Source organism: Pantherophis guttatus, chromosome 10 (genome assembly GCF_059756535.1).
Source record: "Pantherophis guttatus breed Tessera chromosome 10, ASM5975653v1, whole genome shotgun sequence".
In the NCBI taxonomy this organism is placed as follows: domain Eukaryota; kingdom Metazoa; phylum Chordata; class Lepidosauria; order Squamata; family Colubridae; genus Pantherophis; species Pantherophis guttatus.
Window position 1 is genome coordinate 27713776 of NC_142072.1, and position 27981 is coordinate 27741756.

Below are 27981 nucleotides of genomic sequence, written 5' to 3' on the forward strand. Positions count from 1 at the left end.
ATATCTGGGAAAATCCTGGGAAAGATAATCAAGCAATGGATTTGTGAGCAAGGCAATTTACCAGAAGCCACTTTTAAGGGGAATGACTATTCTCCTGCTCCATTTTTCCTGGGTAGATTGTACATATCAGTATGCCACAGTATAGCCTGTTGTGCATTTGGCAAAGCACATATGTGCCAATAGGTCATGAGGGATTTTAAGATGTTAAAACTTAGAATTATGTATTATGCAACCAATAGTTCTGTAGACTGTCATATTCAAATGGAAGTTTAGTTTTTTAAAAAATTATGATGATTTTAGTTCTATCTTAAAACAAGCAGTGGGGAGTCCTTCATCCACCCACGCAAAATATTGGGACTTTTTTATGGCCAGCATAAAATTCACATTATTTTGAGCCCTATTACAGAAACATGTAAAGACTGGTTTGTGTAACATGCTACTCTCTGCGTTGCCAATGACTGCTCCTTCATTTGGGGCAGCAAAACAAATTTCTCAGGGGCAGCAATGCTGCAACAGACATTTATTCAAATTGCTTCATTTCCTCTTTTCTTTCCATTCACAAATTCCTCCCTTCCAAACTAAATAGCATCGATTTTCTTAAGAAGTTTGTGCTACAACTTGTGCATATTTCTTATTTACATATTCATTTGCAATCTGATTTAATGTACATCGGCTATAAGCAATTATTCTTAGCTAATGCATTACATACCCAACTTCCATGCAAGATATATATTCCATTTACTATAGAGATTACCTTTTAACATTTCAAGGCAAAATTTGGAGAGGTATGAATTTCTAATGATCCATGTGCTTCTGTTTGGGTATGATTGCAAAATGTGAAATTAGGTAACTTTGCATTTATAAGCAGGCTAAACTGTTCCCCTCCACCCACCGGCCCAGTCTCTCAGCTGCTCTCTCCTCCCTAGTTGATCAAGGCTGAACTGGAAGGCGTGATGCCTTCTGAACATCTTGCCCCTGGGGTGGGGTGGGGTGTCTCTCCACTTGGCAGAATTGACAGCAGAGCCTCTGGAGGCCGTTGCTTCAGGAGGAATGCCACAAGGTGCCAATGTTGGTTTATGCCAAAGTCTCTGGGCACCTGTGGCAGGGCTGTCTCTGGATCGCAGCCATGTGAGAACAGAGCAAAGTTGGGAAGGGGCTGCCAAGGAAGTGCCTGGCTACGGTTCTGCTCGGGCCCTGGAAATGGTGCTCTTGGGACCAGGAAGGCTTGCCAGCTGCAGAGAGCTGCCCACATCTGGGGCTCCCTGCCAAGCAGCCACTCCTCTTGCTTGTTGCAGAATTACAGCTATTTGATAAACTGCAGCCTGCATTTGCACAAAATAAGTCTATTTGATGTGTTTGGTTTAATGTAATTTGTGGTGCAGGATCAGGGAGGGGGTGGAAGAGGCCACTCCAAAATACAAGCTAAAGCAATGTTTGCAGCCTGTTCATCTGTTCGTTTCCTTGGCAAAGCTGTTTCTCTGTTTGTTTGGTCTTAACCAAACAAACAGCTTAAGCAGCACCTCTGCCGGCAGTGGGAGTCCATGGCAGGGCCCTGTTGTCCACAGGTCTGGGGCTGGCCCTCCTTCGTCCCAGTCCATGGGGCAGGCAGACGCTCTTTCCCTGTCCATCGAGGGCTCTTCCTCTTAGAAGCAGGTAGTAACTGTGCTCCCCCATCCGTGTCAAGTGCCTGCTTCCCCAGAAAGGGCCTGGATTGGCCACAGTGTTAGTGGCAGCCGCAGGACTTCACCACCATATTCCGCTTTTTCCTGAGGATAACATTGTTGTTGCTGTCATAAAAGAGAACAAAGATGGCACTGAGCTTCGTGGGGGCACAGCAGGCCTTGGGAATAGATTCGGGCTTCATCAGGTGGACCTACAAGGGAAGGAACATGGTCACCGGAGCAGGCAAAGCCTCCTACGAAGCCTCCTTCTGCAGGACTGAGCATCTGGCCTGGAGCAGAAGGTCAAGCCCTCGCCAAGACAAACACCCCCCCCCCCCGTGCATCCACTCCCCCTGGCCACTCTCCACAAGGAAGCGGAAATGCTTTAAAGAAACAGTGATTCTCAGGGGAAAATGCAGCGGTTGCCATGAGTGGGCCATTTGTCAGCACTGGCAAAAATATTTATTCCCCAAACTTTGAGGCTGCCGTTTATGTTGGAAGGCACAGCTGCTGCCTTCAGCGTCCCAAGTGCTTCCTGATCTCATCTGTGGCAGGAGGAGGAGGACCTCTTCCACGCGGCCACTGGCACAGGGTTGACCACCAGGGGGCACTGGGGTGGGCTGTGTGCATGCACCCAGACAAGAAGGCAACCAACAGTCCAGGTTGCCATCCACAACATCCCTCTCTCCAGCAGTCGAAGGGGAGGAGGAGGGGGAGAATTGCTTTCAGCCTTTTCTTACTGAGCTCAAGTGCAGAAGGAGATCAGCTCTGACCCCTGAATTGGTCCTTTGGTGAGCTCCGCTGGAGAAAGGCCCATTTTGTTCTTAGCAGGCTGAGGCTACTTCATGCAGAAGAGACCAACCTTGGTCAGATGGCTTTTTTCTTTGGGGTCTGGAGGAAATGTTATTCATCTAGACCAGGGGTCCCTAACTTTTTGGACCTCAGGGACCATTTAAATTCATAATTTTAAATCCCACTAATATGATCTGCCTAATGACTGGCTGGGTGGGCGTGGCCATGTGACTGGTCATGTACTGGGTGGGCGTGGCCAACTCAATGTCACTCAAGTCAAGGGGCGCCTCGCCTGCCTCTACTCACCCTCCCCTACCAGTCACTCCTTGCCTCCCTGCCCGGGCTCCTTAGGCCCCCAATAGGAAGCAGCTGTTGGAGCTAAGCAGCCACCAGGAGAAAGAGTTGGCAAAACAGCTGGCTCAGATCAAATTGGATCTGACCGAGAAGGAGGCTCAGCAGAAACACCTCATTGAGGACTAGGAGCATAGGCTTTCCAGGCAGAGGGAAGACCTGTGGGAGTGCAAGGCCAGGCGCTGGCACCTGGAGGCTCAGTGGGCTGAGATGGTCAGCCAGTTCTAGGCCATGATGCAGTCCTACTGGAACAAGGCCCTCTGGCTCCTTGCCACCAGCGGTACTTTCCCTCCAGCCTTCACCCAAAGCCCTGCACCAGCAAGCTGAAGTAGACCCCAAGTTGGAATTTCTTCCCCCCTCTGACCCACACAAAAAGACCCCGAAGGGGGAGACTCTCTGCAGCAACACAAACATTCATTGCACGTATCTGGCCCAGGGGCCGTAGTTTGAGGACTCCTGATTTAGTGCAATATTAAAAAAATGCAAATAATTTTTCTGCGGACCACCAAAATTTTCTCACAGACCACCAGTTAGTGACCATCTAGACTATTGTAGAGCCCCCTTTCCGTCTTGGAGAGATCCAAAAAGAGACAAAGCTCATCCTTCTCCAAAGGAAGAGGCCCTTTGTGTGCACACACCTGATCCCAGACAAGAGCCAGCTACCCTTTTTTGAGCAAGCCTCAGCTGCAAGGGGATCTTGGTGAAGGGGAAGAGGTTGCTGCTGCTCTCCACCAATAAGGGCTTGGATGGGGGACGCCAAGAATCTGGCCCTCCCTCCTTCAGCCCTGCTTCAGCCCTTCTCTGGGGAAGAGCCAGCGCAGTCGAGGGGAGAAGATGCTGGAGCTCCCCAGGGGATTTGGGGCCAGGCACTCCTTCCCAGCTCAGTGTACTCCTGCAGAGGGCTGTCGTGGGGAAAACTGGGAGAGGGCGAGCCTTGTTTGTCCCTTAGAGCTCCTAGAGGAGAAGCCAGAGATAAATCCAACAAAAAATAAAACAGTACAATAAATTGCTGCCCATCTTCCCACTTGCTAAGAAGCCCTCCTGCTGCCTCCCGCAAGAGATACTGACCAGCGACTGGACGATGGCATGGTTGGTGGCATTCATGGAGGAATTCAGGGGAAACAGACACTCTCCATCACAGTAGAATGCGGGGTAACTCTGGGGGGCAATCACCCAGTCCTGGGGGAGGATAAGGACGAAGGTCAGTCCCTCCACTCCTGCTGGCGGCTAAAGGGAAACTGGTGGGTGGGCCAGACCAGTGTAGTTTGGCAATTTCCTGAATCATCTGATACGAGAGATACCAGAGCTAGAAGTTTTCAAGAAGAGATTGGACAGCTCTTTGTCTGGAATAGTATAGGGTCTCCTGCTCGAGCAAGGGTTGGACTAGAAGACCTCCGAGGTCCCTTCCAACTATTATTCTATGCTCTATGTTCTACACTTGGGTGGGTGGGTGTCACTTTCACTTCCAAAAGGTCAAGCTGAGTTGCAAGAGGCACTTTCCTCCTTGACTGAGGAACCTGGATTTATTTCTCTGAAACACTTTAAGGCAGCTTCACGTGGCATCAGCTAGACCAGAGCCCCTGGGGTACACGTGGCAAAAGGGAGGGGGCAGGACGGGCAGAGGTACCTGAACCCACAGTTTATTTTTTTCTGGGAACTCATGAAGAACAGAGTTAAAAATGGTTACCAGCCAATCAAAATCTTGAAACTTGACATTCAGCTCATGCCTTCTGCAGACCTGGCTGTGTTCAGAAACATAGACATCATCTAAGGAAGGAAGGAAACAAAGACGTGGGTGTTTCTATTATGGAGCTTCGCAACCAATGCTCCACGGCGGGATCTCCAGTCTTTTGGTACAGGGAAGGGGAACGCATCCCACAGCCCCACTCCCTGTGCCTGGCTTGGACTTCCAGCTGCCCTGCCCCACAGGGGCGGCGCCCACAGCTTTTCCCTGCCAGTTCTTAGCTGCAGCTCTGGGAGGTAAAGGCAGGCAAAAGCTTGGTGCCCAGCGTGGCTCCATCCCTGCCCATGGCTGCTTTCCTGTGAGCCAGACCTGCCAGGCCGTGGCACTCTGGCCTCCAGGACTGCCCTTTGGGGAAACCTTCCCTGGGCCACAGAGCTCCCCAAAGAAGGAGCAGATTCAAAGAGGCACCGGCTGAGCTGCCTCCGGATGCAGGGATGGTTCTGCAACTGGATTTTGTTAAACTTTCAGACTCCCAGGTGGGTCAAGACGGGTGGGCGGGGGCTGGGCTGGCAGTTCTGGGAATCTGAGTCCAGGCCTGCCCTCCTTCCCTTTGCCCACCAGCCAAAGAGCCACTGCCTGCAGATGAAAAGCAGTCAGATGAAAACTGCTAGCAGCCATAGCTTGGCCCACCTGCATGCCAGGAAAATGGCTGCTCTCAACTTTCTTCAGGGTTGGGGAAGTTGACAGGGGCAAAACATATGTGTCTTTCATGTGTTTGGGGTATGTTTGAGGATCAAGCAAATTCTGCTGAAGCCTGACGGGTTTGTGGTTGAATTTCCACTAGGCAGCACAGCCAAGGAAGGCTACGAAGCTGCAGGTTGAAGAGGCTCATTCTGCATTTCCATCCAGACTTGATTGGCATCAAGGAGGCTGTGATGCCTCCAGCTGCTTCTCAAACCCTGAGCTGCTCCTTGGTGGGCAGACATAGCTCCAGGGCATCCAGGGTGAGGGCAGAAACATCAGGAGGGCAGCCTAGTGGTGTCATTGAGGCCCCACCTGTTTCTACAGGTGTTGTGCACAAAAACAGGTGGCGCTTTGATTGTGGTATCGCCATTTTGACTTTTTTTGACCAGACTCTGTGATTACCCCGTGTAGCTTGGTCAGCCAAGCATCTTCCTGTCTTTCTGCTTCTTACCAAAAAGCCCCGGGAGCCTGTTGGAGTGTGGGAAGCTGTAGGTCTTCCTGTGCTGCGGTCGTCGTTTTGCCTGCTTGGCTGCTCGGGGGAGCCTGACCTGGTTTTCGCTCTCCTGGAAAAAGGTCACCACGAAGGGCTGCTTGGAACGTGGTCCATGGCGACCCAAGAGGCCGCCCAGTCCTGGATCCACACTCTCTCCTTCAAAAGCCAAAGAACAAGCCCTGATAACGCTGCCAGCCGGAATAACAAGGGAGCTCCTTCATGTGATAAGCCTGGCACCCCTTCCAGAGGGACTTCCAGGAGGGGGGAGGGAGGGGGGACTGAAGCACTAGGCGGAGGGCTGCAGGTGTCTCCTTCCCTCGAAGCATCTTTTGTCTCTAGCACAAAAGAAGGGGGAAAGCAGAGTTTCCACTGGTCTGCCCTAAAAAGGACTGTGCAAAGGAATTCTTATGACCCTCAAATACTGTGGGACTGACAGCCACCTTTTGGACACAAATTTCAAAGAGAAATGCAACGCCCACCCGATTTGTTTGACATTAAATCCTTACAAATGAACTGAGTTACTGCTCCAGCAGCTACTTTTTCTTACTATTGTTTTGCACAATGTCAGGACAAAGTTTGGTCTCCACAAAGATTGCAAGTCTAAAATTTAAAAAAATAAAAAGATGCTAGGCAACAAGAATGAAGTTAAAACAAGTAAGAGAACACCTATCTGATCTTGTCGAATACAAATCACTGGGACCTGACGGATTACATTCCAGAGTTCTAAAGGAGCTGGAAATTGTCATCTCAGAATCACTGTACCACATCTTCCAAAAATCCTGGAGCACCAGGGAACTACCAGAGGACTGGAAAAGAGCTGATGTGGTTCCAGTGGTGGGATTCAACTAATTTAACAAGCAGTTCTCTGCCCTAATGATTTCTTCCAACAACCAGTTCACCAAACTGCTCAGAAATTTAACAACCGGTTCTCCTGAAGTGGTGCAAACTGGCTGAATCCCACCACTGTGCGGTTCCCATCTTCAAAAAAGGGAAAAAAACACAAACCCAGGAAACTACAGACCAATCAGCCTAACATCCCGGGAAGATACTGGAAAAGATAATAAAAAAACAGATCTGCAGATCTAGAAACAAGTAGAGTAATAACTAGCAGTCAGCACGAGTTTGTTAAGAACAGATCATGCCAAACCAACCTTATTTCATTCTTCAACATAGTGACTAAATTAGTAGACCAGTGAAATACTGTGGACATAATATACTTAGACGTCAGTAAGGCATTTGACAAAGTAGACCACAATCTACTTCTTCGTAAGCTAGAAAAAAGAGGGATAGACACCATCACCACCAGATGGATTCGTAACTGGCTGACAAACTGTACTCAACGAGCAGTCCTTAATGGGTCTACGTCTACATGGAGGGGAATAAGCAGTGGGGTACCACAAGGTTCCGTCTTTGGGCCAGTACTTCAATATCTTCATAAACGACTTGGATCCTCATCCAAGTCGTTTATGAAGATATTGAAGTACTGGGAATAGAAGGGGAACTTACCAAATTTGCAGATGATACTAAGCTGGCAGGAATAGCTAACACCCTAGAACAGCGGTTCTCAACCTGGGGGTCGCAACCCCTTTGGGAGTGGAACGGCCATTTCACAGGGGTCACCAAAGCCCTCTCTCGCCCCCCCATGCCTTCACTCACCCTCACCCTCTGCCGGACCTCTGTTGGCTGTTCGCTTACCCCACCCACTCCCAATCTATTGCTGCCTCCTGAGTCCCAGTTGACGGCTAGAGGGAAAAAAACCTGTTTAAATTCTTGCCGCAGGGCTTCAAAGGGCCGCCCTACAGCTGATCAGTGTTAAAAGAAAACAAATGAGTAGACCGGTGCCTGCAAAAATAGAAAAAACGGCCCTTTTCAGCTTCAGCATAGGTTAATTACCACAAGTTGATTAGATCGGCCTCCCAACTCTCAGCTGATTTGCTCTCAGCTGTTTTGCGCAGGGGTCTGTTGCTAGCTGCAAAGAGAGCTGGAGCAGATTTTTTTCCCCCTAGCTATGCTGAAAAAGCGAAACTGAAAGTAAAGCAGGGTCTTTGCTGCAACGTGACAAAATGAGGCAGAGAGAGATTTCTTTTTCTTTTTCCTCACCAAAAAAGGTAGGTGCAAAACTGCAAACAATGGGAAATTTAGGGCAAAAGAGGAGGTTCAAGATTTTAAAACACAAAAGAAAAAAAGCTCTATTTAACTAGGGAATTGTAATAATTGAAATACTATTAATTGTATATTGTATTGAAAGCAGAAATGGTTAAGTTGTGGTTTGAAGGAATATATGGGGGAAATTATTTGGTTTATTATTATTGGTAAATATAATTAATTGATTTGTAAGAAATTGAATTGCATGGAAATAATTGGAATATTCATGTTCATATTAATTAATATACAAAAAAGATAGTTATATAACTAATTGATTTATATTAAAATGTTGAATTTGTATTAAACAACTGTATTACATAATTACATAATTAACCAATGTGAGGATGGATATAAAAATAGATGACAATGTGAAGGGGTATAATATAGAAGGGAAAAATTGAATTTGATTAAGATAAGAGATGAGGGTGAAGGGTGATATTGGTTTTTTAAAAAAATAGACGAGGAATAAATATGGCAAAAAGGAAATATAGAAATTGTAAATTTAATTGAAATGACTAAACACTGTTTAAATTTGTGAACTGGCCAAATACTCTGTTCAAAGAAAATACATTGTATGTTTGTATGTGAGTTTCTAATTATTGCTATTTATTCATATTTGTTCTCTTTTATTCTTTAAAGTTTAACAATTCATTCTTTATCTTAATATCTTTATATTTGTTTGGGGTTGGTTTTCTTCCCTTTCATCTTTTTTATTGTACAGCAATCTTTCTCCTCAAACCTACCACCTCTCCCTTTTCTTTCCTTCTTACTTTCTCTTCCCCCCCTCTTCTTCTCCTTCCTCCTTCCTCTTCCTTTCTCCTTCTCCTCCTCTCTTCCTCCCTCTCTTACCCTCCCTCCTACTCTAATTTCCCTTCCCTTCCTTCATCCCTCTCTATTGCTGTATCCTTTTATGCATATGGACTACTCAGAGGGCTGAAAAAGTTATTTTTGACTGGTCCTCGCACTTTTGACCAGTCCTCGAATTTATGACTGTCCTCACATTTTACGTTTTTTGCCCTGTCACCATGGTGAAGAGAAGCAGTTGTGAAATGAGTGACACGATTGTTAAGAATGCTATAATGGGCATAAATGATGACCAGTCATAAGTGCGAAGAGGTCCACAAAAGTGCGAGGACCTGTCAGAAATCACTTTTTTCAGCCCTCTGGGTAATCCTTTTGTGCACATGGACTACTCAGAGGGCTGAAAAAGTTATTTTTAACTGGTCCTCGCACTTTTGACCAGTTCTCGAATTTACGACTGTCCTCACATTTTACGTTTTTTGCCCTATCTTATCACCATGGTGAAGAGAAGCAGTTGTGAAATGAGTGACATGGCTGTTAAGAATGCTGCATGGGCATAAATGTGAGGATGGTCATAAGTGTGAGGACCAGTCAAAAGTGCGAGGACCTGTCAGAAATGACTTTTTTCAGCCCTCTGAGTAGTCCCTATACACATAGCCATGGCCACCTGGTCACATGACCAGCTAGCCACGGCCACCCGGTCACATGACCTCCAAGCCACACCCACAAAATAAGCCACACCCACAGAACCGGTAGTAAAAAAATTTAGAACCCACCCCTGGTTGGGGGTCACCACAACATGAGGAACTGTATTAAAGGGTCGTGGCGTTAGGAAGGTTGAGAACCACTGCCCTAGAAGATAGGCTCAAGATCCAGATGGATCTCGACAGACTTGAACACTGGGCCCTATCTGACTAAATGAAATTCAATGTAGAGAAAAACCAAAAGGACACATATAAACTGGGTGAAACCAGGCTTAATAGCAGTAACTGTGAGAGGGATCTTGGAGTCTTAGTGAACAACCAGTTAAAGATAAGCCAGTAGTGTGCAGCGGCAGCCAAAAAAGCCAATGCAATCCTAAACTGCATTAACAGAGGGATCCAATCAAGATCAAGTGAGGTACTAATACCACTCTGTAAACCCTTAGTAAGACCACACCTAGAATACTGCATCTAGTTTTGGTCATCACTATAAAAAAGATGTTGAGACTCTAGAAAGAGTGCAGAGAAGAGCAACCAAGAGGATTAGGGGACTGGAGGCTAAAACACACGATGAACAGTTGCAGGAACTGGGCATGGCTGGTCTAGTGAAGAGAAGGACCAGGGGAGACATGAGAGCAGTCTTCCAATATTGGAGGGGCTGCCACAGAGAGGAAGGAGTCAAGCTATTTTCCAAGGCACCTGAAGGCCAAACAAGGAATAATGGATGGAAACTGATCAAGGAGAGATTCAACCTAGAAATAAGAAGAAATTTTCTGACAGTGAGAACAATCAACCAATGGAACAGAAGTTGCCTTTGGAAGTTGTGGAAGCTTCATCACTGGAGGCTTTCAAGAAGAGATTGGACTGCCATTTGTCAGAAATGGTGTAGGGTCTCCTGCTTGGGTGAGGGGTTGGACTAGACGACCTACAGTAGAAGGTCACTTCCAACTCCCTTAATCTGTTTAATCTGTCTGTTTAAACTAATTGGCTAGGACTTCAGCAGGAATACATTGTGTTCCCTGAAAAGATGACCGACAAAGAGCGGGAGACAGAAACTTCTAATTAATGTTGCAAGGGTCTAATTAATGCAAGAATAACAGTTATTTCTGAATAAACATTGTAGAATGGAATGGGGGCAGACATGTGGATGATCTAGTACTGTTTTAACTGCCTTGGAGAACGTCTGTTTAATTCAATTCCTAGCTGATTGCAGAAAACCTCAGCAGAATTAAGGAGCATTAGGGAAGCAGCAGCTTTTGATATCTTCACATAGCAACATAATTGTCCATTCCTTTAGAGCAACAGTCCCCAACCTTTCCAGCTCCATGGACTGGCAGCAGTGGTGGTGGTGGCAGGAGGGAGGGAGGGAATGGTTTGGTGCACACATCTGCCACTTGCGCAAATGAAACTTCGCCCACTTGCCCACTACTTACAAGGACTGGTTCCCAACAGGCCGCAGACTGGTACCAGTCCACGGAGGACTCCTGCTTTAGATGAACCAAAATTTCTGTTTACTGAGTTGGTATCTTCTCCCTATTACCTGTGAGTATCTCCTCCCTTCAAACAGGAATGATAGAAAATTAAAATGGACAAAACAATACATTAGCCTTACCATCCTCTGTCTCCACATAAAGTCTCAGCCCCAAATTGTATTTCCGGTTCAACAACCAGTGGTTGCTAGCAGCTGTGACATCGAAGGTCAGCCATCCATCCATGCCAGCCAGAGTTTCCTGAAGATCTAAGAACATAAGCTTGGATTCCCTGGAGGAGCAGAAAATATATTGGAGCCTCTCAGGTTAAAATGAAAGCAATGAATGTGCCAGATGTCATCACAAACTATCAGAGAGCTTTAACTCTTGAGTGGTTTAAAAAAGGAATTAAGTAAATCCCACCCACCCATCCCCGGCTCTTGAGCACATTCTTCCAGACTGAGATATCTGCTCTTGGATTTGGTCCCACCTGATGGCAGGGCAGTGGCAAGAACCACTGTCCTCGTCTTCCCACATTCCTAAATTCTGACAAAGGAAAGCAGGTCAAGAAGGCCTGCCTGACACAGGAAGGCTCTGGGCAGGACTGGTACAGGGCACACCAATCTTCAGGGGCACAAATAAACCAGCAGGTGATCCAGGCAACGGCTCTTTAGACACACACAGCCGAAGGCCTCGTGCTCCTCCTTGGTTGAACAGGGAAACTTAGGAACACCAAGACTGGTCCTCAACTCACCCTCACTCCTTTAACGCTCGTTCAAAGTTACAGCATCACAAAAAAAAAGTGAGTTATGACCAGTTCTCACGTTTACAACTGTTGCAGCATCCACACAATCACGTGATCTAAATTTGAGTGCTTGGCAACTGGCATGTATTTATGACGGTTGCGGCATCCCAGAGTTAGATGATCACCATTTGCAACCATTTCAGCCAGCTTTTGACCAGCAATGGCGGAAGTTAGAATCACAACAATTCTGGCAAAAACTTTGTTAAATTGGGAACAACTCACTTAACAATCACCTTGCTTAGCAATGGAAATTCTAGTCCCAAGCATGGTCTTAAATTGAGGACCATCTGTAAATACATACATACATGTCTAAAGAGGATTCCTCCAAGTTTTAATTGCAAATCTTTGATCTCTGCCGCTTTTATTTTTACATTGTCTGATATTTATTAACAGATGTACAACTATCAGTCTTATCTGCAGTTTTCAGATGATTATCCTCTTGGGATCAAGGGATGTTTTGCTACAGCCTCTTTCCTGAGAAAGGAGAAGCAAAATTAACCAAGCAGAGCATCTCCTTGTCATTCGCTCGCAGGAGGAAGAATTCTTTCTGGTAGCTTATTGGTTCACATGCAATTGAAATGTTTAATCAGAGAAACAGGGGCTGGAGCCACCAACCAGTCAGCTAAGGCCTGAAATCAAAAGTTTGGGTCTCTTTGTACCTGCTTGGGTGCTCCTGGATGACCTCGTAAACGCTGATGTGAAGGGTCTGATTAACATGGCAGGTGTAACTTTTCATCTTGTAAATTCGGAATTCGGCCGCCATGACAGTCTCCCCCGTTGGGATCTGAGTTAAGTCGAACCTGAATTCTTTCCAGTAAGGCTTCTTCTGGAAAATGCCTCTGTCCAGCTCAACTGAACAGAGTTGCACACATCAAAAAGCAAAAATGCATTTATTTGGGCCTCCATTTACTTTCAAAATACAAATTACTTTAGAAGTAAAATCCAAATTCAAGTAATAATAATGGTTAATTAAAAGCAACGCAGCAGTCTAAAATACATTTGGATGGCTAAGAGAAAGTACAGTGAGTCGGACAAATGATGTTCAATCAACAGGTGTCACAAACAAACTAAAATAATGAGATCTACCTTGCTAACTATACTTGTAAAAATGATCTTGCAAGAGCAGTTGATTGCAAATATGAGATGCCATGTGATGTGGTTGCATAAAAGGCAAATGCAATTATAATCTACTAAATTAAAAGTTTCCAAAATTAGGATTTTATTATATATTACCATTTGGATGGAAAAAATGCTGAAGTCACCAGACTAGAAACAAGAGCACTGTGAATCCTAATCCTGCAACAGACATTTTGGCCAGTCCTTCTCTCTCAGCCCAAAATGTCAGGCTGTGGGGACAATGAAACCAATGGCTCAACATGCGGCTGATCTGAAACAAATTGGACCTGCATTTGCAGGAAATGATTAAAAGGGAGGAAAAAAAGCCCTACAATTTGAATAGGAAAGACAACCATAAGGCACAGATAAGGTTACTGTAAAACCCATTTTAGGGAGGGCTGTTGCTCTACAGTGATAGAAACCCTAAGATCAAGTTCTGATAGAATGGATGGATTTTTCTAGATTGTCTCTTTCAGTTTGCAGAAACATAAACAAAAGTGAATTCCTGTTCAGAGCAGTTTACAATTTGTCAGACCTGCCATCGTATCACTTCAGCTCTGCTTCTCTTCAATGGCAGCCTACCATAAAAGGAGGGAGGGAGGATGACAGGAACCAGAAGTGCCAGCCAGGAACAGAGCCTGGCAGATTCAAGGACGCAAGCGTGCAGGCAGCTGGTCATTTGCATTCTTTTAGAGAGTCGTTGAGGTCACTTGGAGGTTTGTCTGCTAAAAAGAATGCAAATAACCAGCTGTCTGCAAGGAAAATAAATCGTTCCATTCCCCACCATCTAGTCAGAGCTGAAAAAGTTTCTTGGATGAGAAACTAAATATCTTCTATGAAAAACAAGTCCAGTTACCTCTTGAAAAAGCACCTTTTGCACAACTGTGACCTGGATGACTGTGAATCTCCATAGACAATACCATTGTACAATTACAAAAGGACCAAAGGGGGAAGACCCGGGAGAAGAGAGAAGCACTAAGATCTGGCTTTGCTTATGCTGTAACCACTTGGTTTTAGTAATAGTATACCTTTTGCTCAGAGGTGGTATTCAGCCGGTTGGGACCGGTTCGGGCGAATTGGTAGTGGAAATTTTAACTGCTTCACTGAACCGGCAAATACCACCTCTGCCTTGCCCCGGCCCTGCCCACCCGGTCGCCGCTTGCCTGGCCTGCCTGCCCTGGCCACCCCCGACACACCCCACCCTATATATGCTAACTTCGCCACGCGGTCCAGCTAATTGCCTCGGTTTGCCTCAGCACCTCGCCCGCTTTGCTCACCAAAGGTAAGCATGCAGCCCGCTTACCCTTTGCCTCAGATCAGGCTTGGGGCCCAAGGACGCACCATTCCCCAAGGCCCCAGAGCCTCCACCCACTTGCCATTTGCCTTGGCTAGGTCGGGGAACGCGCCATTCCACAGCTCCGGCCTTGCCCCGGAGCCTCCGCCCGCTCGCCATTCGCCTTGGCCAGATCAGGGAACATGCAAGGCTCTGGCCTTCCCCGGGGCCTCCGCCCACATGCCACCCGATCACCCTCCGCCTTGCTTGCCTTGGTGGGGGTCCCTAGCCACCTGTAGTTTTCGGCTGCCTTCCAAACAGCTCCACTGCGACACCATCCCTCTGGTGCAGCAAGCCGTTCTCCTGGCTGGGTCTCGCCATGAGCGGCACCGGCAGGCAATGGGGTCTGTGTGCACGAAGAACAGGGCTATGGCGGTAATCGGACTTCTTCAGGCCTTTTTTTTTGGCCTGTAATTTTCTATAGTTTTCAGTGCAGGAAGCCGCCGTTGGTGGCTTCCATTCTGGCTGACAAAGAGGCAGCAGCTGGAGGCTTCTCGTGCCAAAAAAGAGGCGGCAGCTGCAGGCTTCTTGTGCCGAAAACTACAGGCTGAAAAAGAGGCTTGAAGGCCCAGCGTCGCTGTCAGCGCCCTGTTTTTCGCGCTGGCTGTGCACATGCAACCCATTGGCTGCCAGTGTACATGCACGGCCAAACCCCATTGCCAGATCTGGCCAGGAGAACGGCCTGCTGCACCGGAGGGATGGCGTCGCAGTGGAGCTGCTCGGAAGGCAGCCGGACTGCAGTGTCCCTTTAAGGTACTTTGACGCTGGGGGGAGGGGGGACTCTAAAGGGACAGGCCGCAGGAGCTGCCTTTTCTGCAAGTTCTGTGGGCGTGGCTTGATGGGGTGATGTCGAGTTGGCCACACCCACTTGACCTCGCCACGAGTAATGTTGAGTTGGCCACGCCCATTCAATCACATGACCCCCCCACCAAGCCACGCCCCAAGCCACCCCCACAGAACCGGTAGTAAAAAAAATTGTATCCAACCACTGCTTTTGCTACAAATGGAGTGGAAGGTCCATCTTTCCTAAATGCCCAAGCTGGGACAGGCACAGTTAGAATTTCAGGTCAGGGAAAATGCACATATAAGAACTAAAATGAAGTGTTTGACCCTGCCAACTTTAAGATCTATGCATGTCCCAGGCAGCACTCCCAATTCTGGAAATGGAAGACCACAAGTCTTGAAATTTCCAAGACTGGACACCAAGAGATGGAAGTTACAGATGCCTGTTGAGTTCCAGTTAACAACAAAACTGGTCAAATAGAGCCTCCTTGTGATTGTGAGCAAATATAACATCTTATAAGAAAGGTGTGGAGAGGAGCAGGAGGTTCTACTATGAGGCCTGAACGAAATAACCAACAATAACCTCCTTTGTCTATGAGGCACAATGGAAGGTGTGCCTCCAGAACATCTATAGATCCCTCTATCTATCTACTGACAGCAAGACCAAAAATAGCTCTGAAGCTCAATGCAGTGCAACAGACGGTCCTCATGAGCAAGATAGCTTCAAATCCTGCTAATGGGCCCAACACAAATGCTTTGCAAGATGGAGAGGTACAGTGATGAGCCCTATACTCATCATACAAAGCTAGCTGTATAATGCCTCCTAGTGATCAGCCACAAACATAACCACACACATATATAAAAACAAGTAAATAGATTTCCACCTATTTTTTTTCATTCAAATGAAATCCTGCAAGAAGATTCCCTCCCACATATCCCAGATTCAACTGTATTCTTATTCCAGCATGTCAATGTGTCTTTGTGGGAAGGAAGGACCATAGGGAGGCTTCTCATGGAAAACCACCAGTGCATCCCCCCACCCCTGGGGGAGGGGGAGATCTGAGCTCAATTCAGGGATTGCATCCAAAATGTGGTGCCCCTCCCAAGTAAACTCCTCTGGCTGACACCTGGAAGAAAAAGCTTTATCTGGAAAAGAGAATTTACAACAGTGTTTCTCAACCTTGGCTACTTTAAGATGTGTGGACTTCAAGTCCCAGAATTCCCCAACCAGCATGTCCAGTCTGCTTGTCAGTCATGCTGGTTGGGAATTCTGGGAACTGAAGTCCACACATCTTAAAGGGTGGGGGGAATGGATCCAGGAAACTGCAGATCAATCATCATCATCAATACTTGGGAAGAACTTGTAAAAGATAATCAAGAGCTGCAAACACCTAGAAGCAATCAGTTATAACCAGAAGCCAACATAGGTTCATCAAAAATAGATCATACCAAACAAATCTTATTTCATTCTCTGACAAAATGACTAAATTAGTGAACTAGCAAAATGCTGTAGACACAATATCAGATCTGCCATCTTCAGCATAGCTCATTTTGCTGGCATCCTGGGGAATAGGGAATGGGCATGGGAAGGAAGGAGGGGGGAATGACAGGGTGAGAGGAACCAGAGGTATCAATGCAGAAAGAACCAGCTGCTCAAGGACGGAGCCGTGAGAACAGAATGTGAAACTCCACCAAAGAGGCACCGATCCTCAAAACATCAAAAATGAACACTATTGGACACTGATGGACTGACCAAGTGGGGAGGACCAGAGAGATGGGAAAATCTCAGGCTTGTGAGGGAATATTCAGACCTAGCTTTGCTTATGATTAACTGCTTGAACTTAGTAAAAGTGAACCTTTCACTTCATCAATGGAGCCAAGAGTTTTTCTTTCCTAAGGACCCAAACTGGAACACACCTGACAGTATACTTGGACCTCAGTAAGGCATTTGAGAAAGTAGACCACAATTTCTTCTTAGTAATTTAGAAAAATGTGGGATAGACAGCATCGCCACCAGATGGATTTGTAACTGACTGACAAATCACACCCAGAGGGGTATCCCAAGGTTGTGTTTTAGGCTCAGTATTCTTCAACATCTTCATATATGATCTAGATGAGGGAACAAACTTGCAGATGATACTAAGGTGGCAGGGCCCAGAAGACAGAGTTAGGGTTAGAGCGATTGTACTATGAGAGACAGGAAGTCTCCACAGACCTCGGTCCATCCAGGAACATTTATCCAAATTCTCTTTTCCTTTGGAGAAAATGTCAAAATCAAATTCTTTTCAACCAAACTGAATTAAGAACAGGTAGAAAAATCAGGGGAGAACTTTCTGCAGCACAAGTGCAGATGTCCAGCGGTTGCTTGGCTGATCCTCAAGCAAAGTGGGAGGGCTGATGTTGTGCGGGAAGGGAGCTTGTGATCAGTTTTGCAGGGCTTCAACACACCACATCCCAGATTCTCTTCCAAAGAACACAAAGCTTGTGTTGGTTTTGCACAAGTCAGAACTTGCTTCCTCCACAGCCCCAACCCGTGTTCATGTTCCCACCATCTGACTCCACCCACTGTTTCAGGGCAGGTACTTCAAAGACGCTCCACCTGCGCTCATCACTGCAAAGGAGCTGCCTCAGCACTGACTGACCGCAGGACAGAAGCAGCGGGAGGGGGACGGACCCGAGGAGGAACAGCATCTTCTCCACTGGGGGTGGGGGGTGTCGAGGAAGCTCATTTGCAGCACTCAGAAAGGGAGGAACTCCCAGATCAGGCCCACCTGCGCCTCTTCTTCCACACCCTGCTTGCGGGATCATGAGACTCTAATGGGATCGCTTTGAGGCATTTGGTAATGAAAGGAGCAGGATGCACTTTTCTATGAAATGGCTCACCCTAATTGATCACAGAGAGATCCCAACCTGTCTCTGTACGTGGTTCTCCAGGACATGATGGGAATACCCTCCCCGAGTGGGAAGGACTCTAGATTGGTCCTTAAAGTGAGCAGGCACTTGCTTGACTCCCCCTCCTCCTTCTGGAGAGGACCAGGCTAGTTTGGGCCGAAGGGAATGGCTGTGTTTTTTCTGTCTGTTGGATCTTTCTGCAAGGTGACAAGCTTTAGGACACAAGCCCCCATCACTCTTTCATTCACCTGAACAGGCTGATGCCAAGAAAAGAACCAAGGAACACCCCCCCCAAAGCCCATGGGACACCCCTGTCTTTTCCCCAGATGACAGCAAGGAAAAGTGAAGTTCCCTTGAGGCCATGAAGGAGGGGGGTGCAGTTTGGCTCCCTCCCCCTTGGCGGGAAACACTGGGAGAACCTGCTTCCAAAAACAGGCCATGAGGGAATCAGGGGTGTCAAACTCAATTTCACTGAGGGCCACATCAGGGTTGTGTTTGACCTGGGGGGGGAAGGGGGCGTGGTCAGCTCAACGTCACTCCTGTCGGGGGCGCCTGTGGCAGCCCGAGCACTTTGCCAGCAAAAACAGGCTCCCGAGCTCTGTTTTCGGCTGCCACAGCCTCCTGCAACCCTCTGCCAGCATAAACAGAGCTCGGGAGGACCAAAATACCCTACACCTTATTTTTGTATCCAGCGAGCATGGTGATTTCAGAGCTGGCTTGACTTTATGGCAACCAACACTCTTAGTAAAAGAACCAAATGGAGTCCAAGGCTTTTCTTCTCTAAGGGATCGAATTGGGGCACATCTGACACCATCACAGATTTTATACAGGTGGTTTCCTTAAGGGGAAACAACTACCGTATTTTATTGCAGTTCACAAAATGGCAATTTAAGGCTGCCTCGTTCCTGGGCTAGAGATGCAACAAGGGCAACATTGTGCAGCTGAGGACGACAATAAGGATTGTCAGAACATGATGGAGCTGCAACTGGGGCCTGGGCTGGAGTCTCCTCCTGAGAAGGCCTCACAATGCTGGACTCATTCCTTCTAGAAAAGAAAGACATGGTGGACCTGAAGAGTTTCACCACCAACAAGGGGGTGGTGTTGGTGGTCATCGTTTTCTCTGCACACACACACACACACACACACACACACACACACACACACACACACACACACCATTGCAGCACTTTGGAGTCTCCCATGCTGAGCAGAGGCCGGCCTCACCGTTCAAGGGCAGGAGCTGCTTTGAAACACCAAAGTTGTTTGGAAGGGGAATGGAAACACACTGGCTGGATAAACCCTAAGGAATCCTTTCTAGGCAGCCTTTGAGGAAGTGGGATCTTCTGGGCCCTCAACTCTTCCCTGAGGAAGATCAGCAGACCCGCTGCGCTGGGGCCAAGGGTGGAAGTGGGCATTGCCTCTTTCTATGTGAGAGCCCACCCCCACATCTTTGGTTCAACACGGGGCAGGGCACCTTGGGAGCCAGGAGCATCCAAGAAAGGAATCTTTCATAGTTTATATTTAAGAGATACGATCCCTTTTGGCACCATAACTTACACCCGCTCCAGGCGGCGTTTTCTATGGTGTTCTGAAAAATAAACATTTGTTAAATGCCTTCATGATGCACAAAGTGTTTCTGAATGCTTAAAAAGATAAATCTAATTAGAAAGCAAAGGCTGGCTCAAGGGTCCTTTCCTGGACGAGGATGAAAGGGTCAATGTTTGTTTTTCAGATGAAATTTAAATCCAAACTCTTGGAATTAATGCTTTCCCTCTGGAAAACACAGGGCTGTTCCTGAGACAGGCCTTTCATTCATGTCCTGTTTGCACATTTTGGAAAAGGGAGGAGAAAGCGAGAGAACAAATGGGCTGGAGCTCTGTTACCCTAGTGAGTTTACCAGTACACGTATCCTATAATAACTGATATAATTACAACCAATTGAACGTTCAGATTAAAGTACATCTAACTAAGCCTAATTATTGCTGCAAAAGTGAAAGCCACAATGCTCCTAAAGGACAATAGCACCATCTTCTGTAAAATTTGGTGATACTTGAACCCCAGCAAATTCACTTCGTGTTTTTCTCCTGGAAGGACCCTCTTTCATTTGGGCTTCTAATATATTAGTCCTTTGTTTAATTCTTGTGCATTTCCCTAATCTTAGAAGAGGCCACTTTGATCCAGCATGTGGCCAGAGTCCCTCTTTGCTCCTCCTCAAGTCAAACACATTCACCTTCTGCCCAATTTTGTGCCCAAACCTCAAAGTAGGAAGCCCAATTCTGGCACAGCTTGAGGAAATCGGCCTTTGCCAAGATTTAATTAAAAAATACAAAAAGCTTTTAGAATTGTAAGCCGCCCAGAGTCACTGAGTTGAGTCCAGCAGCTACAGGAATCAAATGAATAAATAAATAAAAAGTGAGAAGCAAAGGGGCTCAGCAACTCCTCTGTTGAAGTCAAGGGCTTAGCCTAGGCTAATTTGGGCGAAGCCTCTCTCACCTGGAACACCGAAAGGAGTTCTTTTGGAGTCATCCACTGGTGGGGGTGGGGTGGGGTTGCTGCTTTCTCAAGTAGTCTGGGTGGACAACAAATGCGATAGAAAAGGGAAACGTGAGCAGAGGGAAAGGTTTTTTCAAAGCAGGCAGCTGCTCCGAGACCTTTCTTGACTTCAGGGCTGACAGTGATTACAGATGTTGGAGGATCGAGGAGGCTTTTGAAAGTCTGATTTAACTGTATTAAGTCTGTCCTGTGGATTGCACAACCCCTTTTATTTTGCTTACTTATCGCCAACAAATCATGCTTCCCTTCATTGGCAGTTTGCCAGCAAATTCACTTGGTGCTTTTCTCCTGGAAGGGCCCTCTTTCATTGGGGCTTTTAATGTATTGGTTTTTCTTTTAATCCTTGCATGCCATCCAGAGTCCCAGGTCAGTGGGTGGCCCCAGAAATGGCAGAGTAAATAGATTTTAAAAGAAACCAAACTCAACTGCTTTCCAAAGCACCAAGTGGATCCAGAAATCTTATGATCAGTGCGCATATTTAGCACATAGGCTCATCATTGTGTTAGTAGTTAACAGCGTAAAGCTTTATTTTTGCTTGTTCTACTTCTCTATAAGCTTTCTAAAGTGCATACTGAAAAAAAATCTCTGCAGATCCACACAAAATACATTTTATGTCTCTTGTCAGTTTCATTATATTTTTAGCCATGTGCCCCCCCACCTCGACCTGTATGTGTGTGTGTGTGCTATTTTGTCCTGTAAATTACACCTCTACTGCAATTAGACTAGTCTCAGCTGCCCTGTGCCTTTTTGAGATGCTAAATTAAAAGGAAATGCTGGTAAGCTGAACCACATAAAGAATTGGGAGCCTTAAAATAATTGGAATGAGGTGTGGAAGGAATTCTATCTCACAGAAACAAAGCCAAGACTGATTCTAACACAACCTTGGCCTGGAAGGGAGAGCAGGGTCTGGGAGGCCTTAAGTCTGCAAAATCTCGCCCCCTCCCATTACTTTCACTACTTCTCCATCCTAGAAGTAGAACTTAAGGACACAAAGATTTGTGGGGGGGCCGCAGCAATCTCATCCAGCAGCAGACAACTTTGGATTGCTGACCCCACCCCAATGAATGAGGGCAAGCCGATGGGGGGTGGGCAGGAGAGCTGCACCCCTGAAATGGCTTCAAAACAAAGACTTGCAACAAAAGTCAAAGATAATAAAAAAGTTTCTTTCAACATATAAATAACAAGAAAAAATGTCAAGGAAACAGTCGGTCCACTAAAGAGAGAAGATGGCAATTCATTCTTTGCATCAATCTTCACATAAAAAGAAACTATAGCCCAACCTACCAAAAACATAACCATAAAAGACAACTAAAAATTAAAATTAAAATAAGCAAGAAAACGGTAAGAGAACACCTGTCTGACCTTGATGAATATAAATCATTGGGACCTGATGGATTACATCCCAGAGTTCTGAAGGAGCTGGGTTATCTCAGAACCATTGTACCATATCTTTCAAAAATCCTAGAGCACCGGGGAACTACTATAGAATTGGAAAAGAGCTGATGTGGTTCCCATCTTCAAAAAAGGAAAAAAAAGACCCAGACCCAGGAAACTACAGACCAATCAGTCTCACATCAATACCTGGGAAGATACTGGAAAAATAATCAAAAAATAAATCTGTGAACATCTAGAAACAAATAAAGTTATAATTAATAACCAGCACAGGTTTGTTAAAAACAGATCATGCCAAATCTTATTTCATTCTTTGACAAAGTGACTAAACTGGCAGACACAGCAAATGCTGTGGACATAGAATATTGAGACTTCAGCAAAGCATTTGACACGGTAGACCACAACCTACTTCTTGGTAAACTACGGTAGAAAAATGTGGGATTGACACCATCACCATCAGATAGATTTGTAACTGGCTGAGTTACTGAGTATTGCTGAGCACATTGTAAGCCGCCCTGAGTCTCCGGAGAAGGGCGGCATATAAATCAAATTAAAAAAAAAAAACTGGCTGACAAACCAGAGTAGTCCTTAATGGTAATAAATCCAGAGGAGAGAAGTAAGCAGTGGGGTATCACAAGGTTCCATCTTAGGCCCAAAACTCTTCAATATCTTCATAAATGACTTAGATGAGGGAAAAGAAGGGGAAATTTTCATCAGATTTGCAGATGACACTAAGCTGGTAGGAATAGCCAACACCCCAGAAGACAAGCTGAGGAGCCAAAAAAGATCTTCACAGACTTGGACAATGGGCCCTATCCAACAACATGAAATTTAATGTGGAGCAAAGCAAGGTTTTACTCGTGGACAGAAAAAACCAAAGGTACAAGTACAGATATAGGCGAAACCTGGCTCAAAAACAGTAACTTTGAGAGGGACTTTGGAGTCCTAGTGGACAATCACATAAACATGAGCCAGCTGTGTGTGGCAGCAGCCAAAAAAACACTAATACCAATCCTTAGTTGTATAAACAGAGGCATAGAATCAAAATCACGTGAAATATTAGTACCGCTTTATAAAGCTTTAGTAAGGCCACATCTGAAATACTGTATCCAGTTTTGGTCACCACATTACAAAAAAGATGTTGAGATTTTGGGAAAAGTGCAAAGAAAAAGCAACTAAGATGATTAAAGGCCTGGAGACTAAAACATATGAAGAATAACAGTTGCAGGATTTGGGTTTGGCTAGTCTAGAGAAAAGAAGGACTGGTGGGGGGGGAGGGGGACATGAAGCACTCTTCCAGTATTTGAAGGGTTGCCACAAAGAAGAGGGGCTCAACCTATTCTCCAAAGCACCTGAAGGCAGGACAAGAAGCAACAGGTAGAAACTATTCAAGACAACAAGCAACTTGGAATTAAGGAGAAACTTCCTGACAGTGAGGACAATTAACCAGTGGAACAGCTTGCCACCAGAGGCTGTAGGTGTTTCATCACTGGAGATTTAGAAGAAACTAGACAGCCATTTGTCTGAAACGGTAGAGGGTCTCCCGCTTGAGCCGGAGGTTGGACTAGAAGACCTCCAAGGTCCCTTTCAGCTCTATTCTGATTGAATCTGTTCTGCTGCCAGATGCCTTCCAAGCAGCCCTGTGAAATGCTGGAGGGAGGGACTCTCTGACCGGAAGCCCTGCCTCAGGAAGGAGGGCTTGCAGCAAGAGCAGAGGAGGAGGAGGAGGAGGAGGGACACTGTCAGAGGCCTCCCTCATTTGAAGGGAAGGGGCTCTTTAATGGCAGAGGGAGAGAGCACCCTCAAAGGCTAAAAGAAAAATGAGGAGGGCTAGAAGGGACTTTGGGGGTCTTCTAGTCCAGCCCCTGCCTAAGGTAGGAGACCTTATTCAGAATGGCCAAATACAGCCCCCCTCAAGCCGGATATTGGGGGCAAAGGCAAACCACTGGAGGATCTGAATGAACCTTACTTTCCCACAGGGTTTAATATGGCAGGCAGAACTGATGAATCTGTGGCTCTGGGGTGGGGCTGTGCGTGAAGGAGATATGCTGGGAGGGGAGGGGAGGGGAGGGACAGTGAAGCATTGACCAGGAGTTGGCTGAGTGAAGGCTGAATGCTTACTGGCTATCAGGTAAGAGCTCTGTTGCAGCTTCCTGAGGACAGGAAAACCTTCATATCTCTGGCAAGAGCACCAATCTTTGGGAACTGGGCAGCCCGGCTGAGCCAGGCAGGAGACCCCTGGCAGAGATCTGATGATTTTGCAAGAGGTGGGTGTGTGTGTGTGTTGCAGCTGCCCCTGCTGAGCACGAAGAATACCTTCTGCAGAGGACCTTCCATTGAAGACGGTGAGGTGACCAAAAGCCAAGCCAGCTTGTTCCTGGAAGGTCCAGCTCACCATTCCGAGGACATAAGCAAACTATTAAACTGGGTGGCTCCCCAGCATTCTTCATTTCCCAAAAATATCTTCCGTGGACAAAAAGCTGCTCCCAGAAGACAACCTCAGTTTCCTCTTGGCGTTAGGTTTCTGCAGTTCTTGTGGCCAAGATGGGCAGCGCCATACGGCTGCCATTTCCGTTGAAAATCCAGGCCGCTGACGGGCATCCTGAGTTTAAGATGTTGTTGGCTGTTTTTCTGACGCAAGAACAATGTTTCCCTCTTGGGATGTCACCACAGACAAGCCTGCTCTGTGGTTGCTTTGATGTGCATACTAAGAGTCGCAGATGGAGAAATACACCAGAATCTACTTGGGATGAGAGTTGGTTGGTTGGTTTTACTTTTTGGGCTTGCTCCAGAAAGAAAAAAGCATTGCAATGCCATAAATGGGGGAGAGAGTTACTTATTTTTTTAACTAAAGCAAAATTAGTAAGATTTTTATGTTTGCAAATGTCACTTTCATAATGTAATGAAATATTAAAACACAAATCTTTCCTAATACTCCATTGAAGCCAATGATGAATTTTAACTTCTAAATCATTAAAAGGGACAGCCTTACTAAATTAGGAGGCAGCATATAAATGAATGAAATAAATAATAGTCACAAATAATTCTAAAAGAAATAAATCGATACACCAGAGCACAGGACAATGCAGGGTGGACTTCAGCAAAAAGTTTATTTCAGAAGATCTGTTTGTGGTGGCAGTGAATCTGGAAGCAATCTCACCCTAGGTTCGCTCTTTCCCTGCTACTGTTGGTTTAAGAGCCACACAGCAATTCTGAGAAGGGTCACTGGAGACAGCTGGCCAGTTGGATTAACCTTTCTGTCTCAGCGTAGTTAGAGGGGAGGGTTTGAAGGGAGAGGCAGATGCGAAGTGAAGTTGTGCCCCCCCTGCTTGCGCAGCTCAGTTCCAAGTGGGCCACGACCCAGTAGTGGCCCGTGGCCCGGTGGTTGGGGATCCCTGCCTTAGATCTTCTAGTCTAACGCCTTGCACAAGCAAGAGAACCTACACCATTTCAGACAAACGGCTGTCCAGTCTCTTCGTAAAAATCCCCAGTGATGGAGCACCACAACCTCTGAAGGCAGCCCATTCTATTGACTGTTTAAACAATAAGTAACTGTAAATGAATTGGGACACGACTTTTTTACATCAGAGACTGGATGCAAGGACAGAGATGTTCACTTTTTACAGATCACATGTTGACTTGGGGAGGAAACTGGATTTATGAAAAATCTGGTTCACTGAGAACCTCCCCCCTCCCAGCAATGCTTCTACTGCATCATGTCAATGATGCTTCAACCATTTTTATCCAGCGTGGTCTAGGCCTGGCCCAATCAAGGGCCAGGCCTTTGCCTTAATCCCCTGTCAAGTGAGTCCTTCCTCCCCAGGGATGGGCAAAGGTCCCGTGCCCGGTGGTGGCCTTGTGGCCCTCTCCTTAGGCTGGGGGCCAAGCAGCCCTGAAGCCCCAGGGCTCTGCAAGAGGTTTGCTTGCTTCCAGACTCCCCTTCCCCAAATCCCAGCAAATGCACAATTCCCAAAGTGCAGTTACGCCAGGACTCTGAGCCTGGAGCTACCTAAGGTGAAACCAGTCAGATCAGCTGTTGGGACAGGCAGGGCCGGATTTAGATGCAAAGAGGCCCTAGGCTATTCCACTTATGAGGCCCTTTCACCTATAGTGAAAGTGTAATTTTAATTTTGCTAACAATTTGAATGTAGGCCCCTCTTGATCTTGAGGCCCTAGGCTGAAGCCTAGTTAGCCTATAGGAAAATCCGGCCCTGGGGACAGCCAGGGGGCTGCTCTCCCTTTGGCGGGGCCAGGCAGGAGCCCCCCTCAGGCCCCCTCCCCATTCCTGCTTCTGGAGACAGCAGTTCCCATTGCCCCCTCCCCCCACCTGCAGAGGCTCCTTCTCAGCGCAGCCAAGGCAAGCAGCATCTGGCAGCCTTTCTGCTCTTCCATTCCCCAAGCAGGGGTGCCGTTTGTGCATGGGGAGGACCCAAGCGGCCCCGCCTTGCTCCCCCCAACAGCAGCCCCGGCTCTGGCCTTCCCCTCGGGCTGAGCCCGGTTCAAGCGGGGAGGGGCGGGGAGGGGAGGGCTGCCCTCCGCCGGAGAGGCTCAGCCGGAAAACGCAGCCCAGGCCAAGGCGGGAGGCTGGCAAGGGAACAGCTGCGCTTCCCGGATTGCCCCGCTGAGTTTCAGTAAGTCAGCAGTTCGGCAGGGCAGAACAGGCTCGACCAGATTCCGCTCCCGCTTCGCTCGCAGCCCCCGCGGTGGGCCGGAGTCATCCAGGGTGGCCGCTTCCACCTGCTGAGGACGGGGGGGCACCTGTTGGTCTAACCCCTTGGGACCCCTCGGGCCAGCCCTTGCTGGGCATCGGGAGCTCCGCTTCTCCAGCTCCGGGGCCGGCAGGAGGCAGCGCTTCCTCAGAGGCTCTGAACGCCCGATCCTCGCCGTTGCCGCTTTCTCCTAATGGCCGCCGCCGCCAATTGGGCGGCGTGGGAAAGACGCGCCTTCCAGGCAGGCGCCCCTTGAGGCCCCCCGGTCCTCTGGGCGTCCCCTGCAGCTCCCCCTGGGAAAGGGGCCACGCGGCGCTTAAGGGAAGCCCGCCGCCCTGTTGGCGCAACCGCCGCCCCGTCCAGGGCCCAGGAGGGCTGCTTGTGCCACGAGCCACGCACGACGGAGCCTCCGAACCGCCCAGCCTCGCGCGCAGCCTGCGGAGGGGCTGAGGCCGGACTCCTAGGAGCGACCCGGGCGAGGCAGGGAGCCCCGAGGGCCTGGCGGCCTCCGGAGGCTGCACCTGCCCGGCTTTCGGGATTCCTCCTGGGCAGAGCGCTTCCCTCGGGCCCCCTGCCTGCCCAAGACCCGGCTCCGGGAGGGGCGGCCTCGCGGGCCCGTCGCGCTCCCGCCTCGGCCATCCCTCCGAGGGGAGCCAGCCGCCTCGCGTCGCCCCCCCAACCCGCCGGCCGGAAGCGGGAGCTGCCCCGCCGCGCGCGCCTGCCTCGCCCGACGGGACTCACCCAGATTGACGAAGCTCATGACGGTGTCCGCGCCGTCGGCGGCTGCGCTAAGCGCGGGGCTGTCCTCGGCGTCGTCCTGGCGGGCCAAGGCGCGGTACAGGCCCAGCATGAAGAGCGGCGCGGCGGCGGGCGGCGGGGCGGGGCGGCGCGGGCGCGTCTTGCGGGCGGCGGGCGGCGGGCGGCGGGGTCCGCCGGGGAGGCCCAGGAGCGCCAGAACCTCGCGCTGCAACTCGCGCCCGCTCAGCCGTCGCGGGGCGGCGGGCGACGGGCGGCGGGCGAGGGCCTCGCGGGGCTGGGACGCCGGCAGAAGCGCGGCGATCAGGAGCAGCGCCGCTGCCACCGGGCCCGACCAGAGCCGCATGGCGCCCGAGCAGGGGGGTCCGAGCCCCGCGGCCGTCGGGCCGGCCCTTTAAGCGGCAGGCGGGGGGGGAGGCACGCGATCCGCCTCGTCGGATGCGCTGGGGGCCCGCGGGCAAGTACAGTCTGCGGGGCAGCCTAACCGGGATTGTCACTGCCACGTCGCCGCCCCTGCCCGCTCGGCCTCCGCCGTCCAACCTCGTCCTCCAGCTCCGGCCGCACACGGGGGACGAGCCTCCCGCCCGCCGCTACACCTCCGACGGCCCCGGCGAACGGGAAGGGCGGGGAGCTCCCGTCTCCAAGAGGCAGCCGGGACTCCTCGCCCTGCTCTGCCCTGCTCGAGCCCAGCCCCGGAGCTGCCCTCTGCCGGAGTCGGGATGCCGGTTGAGGCTCGCCCTCCGATCCCGCCTTCCGCCCCTCGGGGCTCCGTCCGCGGAGTAACCGGACACGCTCCGAGCT

General features: G+C 48.5%; 1 protein-coding gene across 3 annotated transcripts; it reads right to left on the minus strand.

Moving 5' to 3' along the window:
* Positions 1-505: 505 nt before the first annotated feature.
* On the minus strand, positions 506-27887 carry BMP8A (bone morphogenetic protein 8a). Of its 3 annotated transcripts, none has more exons than XM_087876748.1 (7): positions 27166-27885; positions 12306-12498; positions 10985-11133; positions 5684-5881; positions 4492-4571; positions 3873-3983; positions 506-1787 (listed from the first exon to the last, which is right to left on the minus strand). In XM_087876748.1, the coding sequence occupies exons 1-7, from the start codon at positions 27524-27526 to the stop codon at positions 1680-1682; spliced, it is 1200 nt and encodes a 399-aa protein (XP_087732874.1). In that variant the 5' UTR covers positions 27527-27885; the 3' UTR covers positions 506-1679. The 3 variants fall into 3 exon arrangements, with proteins under 3 accessions (XP_087732874.1, XP_060547523.2, XP_087732875.1); XM_060691540.2 differs by having other exon boundaries at positions 506-1873; positions 27166-27880; XM_087876749.1 differs by lacking the exon at positions 3873-3983 and having other exon boundaries at positions 506-1873; positions 27166-27887.
* Positions 27888-27981: the final 94 nt, after the last annotated feature.